This window comes from Xiphophorus hellerii, chromosome 19 (genome assembly GCF_003331165.1).
Source record: "Xiphophorus hellerii strain 12219 chromosome 19, Xiphophorus_hellerii-4.1, whole genome shotgun sequence".
In the NCBI taxonomy this organism is placed as follows: Eukaryota; Metazoa; Chordata; class Actinopteri; order Cyprinodontiformes; family Poeciliidae; genus Xiphophorus; species Xiphophorus hellerii.
Genome location: NC_045690.1, coordinates 8,381,004 through 8,387,544, shown reverse-complemented (window position 1 = coordinate 8,387,544; position 6,541 = coordinate 8,381,004). Strand labels below are relative to the sequence as shown.

The following is a 6,541-nucleotide window of genomic DNA, read 5'->3' as shown; positions in this document are numbered from 1 at the left end:
AGATTGTCCTTCCTGTACTGTAAAGGCTGTTTTAAGAGAATGTTTATACATCAGAAGCATCATCAGATGCACCTCATAAGAAAAATGGCATCATATTAATCTACCTTTTACTTACAACATCATTTCATGAAAGCACAAAAACTATAATACTCCAATACAGTGCAGATGAAATCTTCAAAGCTCCATACAGTTGTATCAACATGTTCTGGAGTTGCACACAGAATCTGACAGAAAATTTGTGGCAGAAGGATGGCAAGAAAGCTTTCTACCTTATAAACCAGTAGTTCATTGCAATATCATCAAACATTCCAGCAGTGCACACATCCAAAAGCCTTGCCTACCATATTATAGCACATAAATGTAGTGATCCCACCCAGCTCTTCTTCCCTGCTTCTCACCGCACCTACCAGCTTCACCTTAGATTTCAAATCCACCTGCGGAGGTGAGGCAACTACATTTATGACGTATCCGATGACGTCTCCGGGACCCGAGGAAACCAACCTGTTTGGCTCATTTGTCTCGGGAGGCACTGGGTGGGAGCAGAACCGTAGCGAAGCCTTTCGCAGCGAGTCACAACTACAGTCACACCGCGATTACCGCCTCTGCCGCTGCCGCTACAACCGCTTGCGTAACGCCACAAAGCAGGCGTAGCTCACGCACGTTATCCGGCTAGTTTGCATACATAACACCGCCCAGGGGACGAGCATGATAATCCACCGTCGAGTGAAGCCGAGCTGAGCGAAGTGGAGAAGAAAACAGCCGAATATTGATATTTTAAAAAGTTTTTCACGTGTGAGTGGGTTTTAAAATCAAGGGAGGAGAGCCGATAAGACGGAGACGCGCTCGGTGGGCTCTTCGCCCCACTTGTGTTTTAAGATATGGACGCTTTGAAATCCGCTGGAAGGGCAATTATACGGAGCCCGAGCATTGCTAAACAGTCGTGGGGAGCAGGCAAACATAAAAGTAAGTGTTGCTCAACGTGTTACAATGATTTGTGCGTTAGCGTTAGCTGGCGCCGTAACCATGCTAGGATGTGTTTTCTCTCACAACTTCAGTTGGCGGCTTTAAAATGTTTCACAGCGCGAAGGGGAGGCGTGTGAGTTACAAGCCCAGCAGAGCAGAGATATACTTCAGGAAACATGAACTTGACACTTAATCGCAAAGCTGACTCGTTTTGCAAGCTTCTCCCTGAACTCCACAAGTCGCCTGTGACCCCAGATGGGGCTGAGGGAAGCAGCAACAAAGTTGTAGGAAATCCTATAGTTTTCCCGTCACGTCAGGTTCCACAGCCTGCCGTGGTTGGTAGTGTTTAACAGAGGCTCAGCGGGGAGCTCCAGCCTCCCGTGATTCAGACTTGTGAGCCACACCGAGAGAGAAATGTGCTTCGCCTTCGTGGCAGCCCTGTTGCTATGGAGATACTCAATGTGAAACAAAAAACACGAGTCTGCCAGAAGGACTGGTGGTAAATTCTGCAAATATAGAACATTTCTGACCCGTTTATGATCGACTGAACCATCAGGGTTTTCTCCTGTGGTACATTTGACTTTAACCTTTCTACATACTGGCGTGGGGTTTCACACGCACCCTGGTCTCATTTGTTTATTTCCACAAAGGGGGGATGCCCACGGCCAGTGTTTCACTGTCCCTCTCATCTTTTAATTCCTAGACAAAAGAGCAATTTGCTGCTTGGTGTGTTGCAGAGCGCAGCTGATGCTTTGTTTTGGTCCAGGAGAGAGAGGCATGTAGTGCCGGGATCTCATCCTGATCTGGAAGTGTGTGCCATGACTCTGCATCCTGTCAGCAGCTAAAGGTGTTGACATTTAAGCAGACTGTGTCAATCATTCATATTGCACATTAATCTGATGTTCATGGTCCTGTCCTTTAATCAATGAGCTCTCGATCTTCCTCTTTTTTTTTTTTTCTTTTTGATTGTTGCAATGTAATTGCAGGCTCCACAGTGTTGTAAATAAACGACTGCCAGTCTCAGCCTGTTGTCAGATTCCTGAAGTGGATCCTGACTTCTGCATGCAACCCAGTTTTAGATTTGGGATTTATTTCCATGCCCTCTGCTTTAGATTGCATTATTTTAAAGATGCAGCAATTCTAAATCAGAAGCAAGGAAAGCTTAATTCTGATGCCTCAGTCAAGCTTTTTCTTCCTTCCCAAAACACACACACATATCAAGATGGAAATAAGCACTTTATTAATATTGACCAAGTTCTTCTTATTAGATTGGTAGCAATATGTTAAAAACTGACCATGTTTTAATACAGATATGCCATGCTTGCTAAAATTTTCCTGATTGTTAGAAAGGTCACTACAATTTTTCCTCACCTTTTAAAGTAAGAGTGGTGGTTTGTTTTTCTTTCTTTTGGCTCTTACTTTGGATCTGTCTCCTATTTAAGACTATTTACTGAACTGACAGAATAATTATCCTTTTTTATATGTGGGGAAATGGCTGAGTGTCATTATAGTTGTTTAACTTTCCAGTGGTGGTAGGCAGAAATCTCCGTTTACATGGAAGAGAAACATTATTGTCACTCTTTCCAAGTCACACAGTGGTATTTTTGGTGATGCCAATGTTGAAGCAGCAGCTCATCAGTTCACATTTTTGGTCTAACCTTGTTAACAAACCTTGCTGTTTCCAGAGATCAAAGTTACAACTAACTTAGATTTTTCTCAGTATTCAGATGGCATCACCAGTTTATTACGTTGGGTTTGTGTTAAATAATACCTTGATGATAATCAAGGTATATATTCCTGCTATTTATACTGACGGTTGTCCTCTGAAAAGATTCTCCCACCCGAGGAGAAGCTCTAAACCTCCTCCATTTTTCCCATGAGCCTTTTGGTTACTTCTTTCTGTGATCTTTAATATATCAGGAGCATGAATAAAAAGGAAAAATACATCTTTCTTTGTGTTTCATGTTTGTTATGTATTTTCCATTAGAACCTGTTTGGCCCTGCAGTGTGGGCAGTCAGTTCTGTGTCCCTTGTACAAAGTCACCCAATGTGGGTGATGGGCGGTGGGGGGTTATCTGACATGTTGTAATGGAGATTGCTTCCTGCAGGATTCCTTTATGGTGTAGTAAAATCCCTACTGATTTACAGCACTGTTGGTTACTGTGTGTCAGTGTGTTGCTGCCCGTGTGTGTGTGGAGTCAGCGATGGTGTCATGTGGAGATGGGGCGGCACAATCCTGCTTTGTCACTGTTTTTCCTGAAGGGCAGTTTTAATCCAGTGAGGGGGAAAATGGATGTTTAGCTTTTTCTGGTTCTAGCTGACACAGCTGCCAAAACATAACACTCCACAATGTCATAATAGTTATTTTAGTGCATTTATAATAAGAGCCAGGGTACTCAGTTGTAATTATATGAGGCAAGCAGCTAATCTCTGTGTCGTGTTGAATTTGGCTTGTGGAGTCTGGAAGGTTCGTTTCTTTTGAACGTGATCCAAAAGGAAGAAACCCTTTAAAAAAGAAAAAGAAAAAGTAATATCCAAAGTAATAGTAAGAGCGTCTTTGATGTGCTCTGCGTTTACACATTCTTTCCTCCAGTAAACTTGGCAGAGAGCAGACTGGTCCACCAGATCTCTTTCATGGTGAGAAATAATTGATGTAATCTTCTTTAGCCATATGTTGAGGCATATGCTCACCGAGTTTATCGGCTTCAGTGTCAGGAGATCCTGGTCAGTAGAAGGAATTAAAACAAAGGAGAACAAAACAAAACAGTCTTAAATTCATCCATCTAAAATTAGGCCTTAAAAAAATTTAAACTCATTAAAAAATGTAAGTTGGCCTTATGTCAATCACAGGTCGTAAATTTTGTCATGGTGGGACTATTTAATGTCGTATGTAGCTTTTTTTTCTTGTGGGACTTTTCTGTCAGACAAATGTTTGAGTCATACCTAGCTAATGTACTACTATATTAGCTAACTGGTTACGTAGCTAGCTTTTTTTTTGCATCAATCTTAGGTAAAGTGTAAATTTTATCGTCTTTTGGTTGGACTACATTCATCTTCGCCATTGGCTCTACTGCCAACCCGTACAATGCTGCATTCATTCTGGGCTAAGAAGCTTAACCATTGACACTATAAAAATGCAATTTTCTTTTGTACATTTCTGCTGTGTTATTGGTCTTAAATTTCTCTGTTAATGGTCTTAAGAAATTTTACATTTGTGTTGGTGAAACTTGCAGAAACCCTGACTTGCTATTACTAATAATATTGTGAATGCATCCTGGAAGTGGTCATAGTGTTGGTGACTTATTGTAATGCATATTTATACATCCTTCCTTTAGAGGTGTTCAAAGCAAAAAGGTTCAACTGTATATTTCCTGCAGAGTCAGTCGTCATTGATGTGCGTTGATTGGCTGTGATGGATCTTCTGGGTGTTTTTGTTCAACAAACTGGTTCTATCCTGAGGTTGTTTCTATTAAAGTAGCGCCCATTCATCTGCCCAAACCTTGATCAGAATAATTTAGGTGAAACCCTCTCTATAGTAGTCTAGAAGTTGGAGGAAATCCCACTGACTTGTATATTGAACTAATCTTCTATACGAGGATCATGAGAATCAGATTTTTTTTTTTCTGTAAGATTTCTCTTCCTTTCCTTAATCTGTGTGTTTTTTGGCATGCAGAAGTTGTGTAAAGATGCACACAAGCATGAATGAGCAGATTAGTAAACGGACATAGACGTAGATCTGGGCTCCTTCCTGTCAACTGGTTAATCCAGGGAAATAGTCCCTGTTTGACTAGCTTCACCTACAAACAGATAGGTGAAGAAGTTCCCAGATAATTCTGCAATAAATTAACTATGTATATGGGTGCTTTCCCACATATTTTATGCACTGACCTGAAATATTTGTTTGCTAGGAAGCTCATTCTTAATCTCATCAAACCAAAGCACATTGTTGATGCTGTTGTGTTCGTGGCGAACTACAGCATCACTTTGCTTTCTTAGTTTATTTTTAAAGTTTTTCACTTTTTCTTCAGACAGATGCAGTATATTTTCAAACCCTGGAAGACTCATTGTGACATGTCACACCAAACCTTAAATCTCTGCAGTGGGTCCCAGTTTGGAAAAGTGTAGACCGTAAAATCTGGTTGACGGTCTATAAAACACTGAGCGGTTTCTGGTCTGAAAGTGTGAGAATTGCTGGTAGGTATGAACCAATAGAGCCCTCAGGTCAACAAAGACCTCTTTACTTTGTGTTCCCAGGGCCGGAAGCACACAATAAGAGGCGGCATTTAGCTTTTGTGTGTATCTTGTGTCGCCCTGTGATGGAAAACTTGGCATACGAGAACTGGAGATTTCCTTCTGGAAAATTATGGTGACATAAATATGAAATCTTATGACCTTTGATACCAGAAACAATTTGCTTATGAGTCCCAGAGCATCATCACTAGTTTCATATCTACTTCATCTGTTGCTTCATCTGTCTCTATGTCAGAATATTTAAGGTGACTTTCCATCAGCTGTTCTTGGAATCTTAGCTTAAAATATAACAATGACGTGTAATGCCAGTTGGCTAACAGAGTGATCTGATGCCAATCGACTGATGATTCCAACTCTGCCTGCAGCCTATTGATTATTAACGGCCCTGAGGTGGCTGTCCTATTCTGGTCAATGTTGAATGACTCTAATTATCACTTCATTTTCCACCAGTTGTTCCTGCCTCTCATAGATCGGATTGAAGAAAAAAAATCCCGGGCCGGTTAATGTTTGTTTTAAAAATAAGCTCAGTTTCCTGCCCTTGTTTAGAGAATGCATTCTGATTTTGTGCTTCATCAGAGTTGTCACAGCCCAGCCCCTCCTGTTTGGCAAGCCTGCCAACGGAGCGTGTTGAGGATCAGTTTCATAACCCAGATTCTTGTTGGGAGTACATTCTGAACTCAGCTGGTCATGAGCCCTAATCCCCCGACTGCTATGACCAGTCATCTTCCTCTCTCCCTCCACTCACTTTCCTTCTTTGAGTGGATTTAGCTGATACTGAAAGACACATGTCTCGGTGACTTATCCTCTGCTAAATCCCTTCCCTCACCCCTCTGAAATTAATTTGAAGGGTCTTCAAATTAAATCTCAACGGCTGCAATGCATCCTCCTTATCTTTGGGTCAATATAACATTGATATTTAGGACAGGATGTGTCTTCTGTTATAATGATGGTAAGCTGATGCATATTAAAGCCATGCGTAGGGAACTTTACCCCTGACCCTCCAATAACATGCAAAACACTTCCCACAGAAATTAAAGTTATGGATCTGTGTTAGCATCAGGCTGAGGAGCCAAACTCTTTCTTTAGACAAGAACTTTTTCTCTTCATACACAAAGGATCTAACTTTCTTTCAAAGCTTTGATTCTTTTTGGTGCTGTTGGGATGTGGATATCTCTCCTGTTATGCTAAAGGCAAGTATTGGTGCATTCCTTCAGGCATCTTCTCTCCTCTGAATCAGCAGTTTCTAAATTAGTCCAAAGTGTGCTGAAAGGAATCTAATTCTTAAACAGGCTTTCTCCTTATTGGTTTAAGTTCATATCACCTCAAG

General features: G+C 41.3%; 1 protein-coding gene across 2 annotated transcripts in view; it reads left to right on the top strand.

Annotated features, from left to right (window-relative positions):
• Positions 1-591: 591 nt before the first annotated feature.
• ldlrap1b (low density lipoprotein receptor adaptor protein 1b) overlaps positions 592-6,541 on the top strand; it is a 33,113-nt gene continuing 27,163 nt past the window's right edge. The window contains exon 1 of one of the 2 annotated variants that reach the window (XM_032547141.1): positions 592-963. In XM_032547141.1, the coding sequence (XP_032403032.1) occupies positions 879-963 (85 nt within the window). In that variant the 5' untranslated portion in view covers positions 592-878. The remainder of the gene's footprint in view (positions 964-6,541) is intronic. The other variant, XM_032547140.1, reaches the window with a different exon arrangement.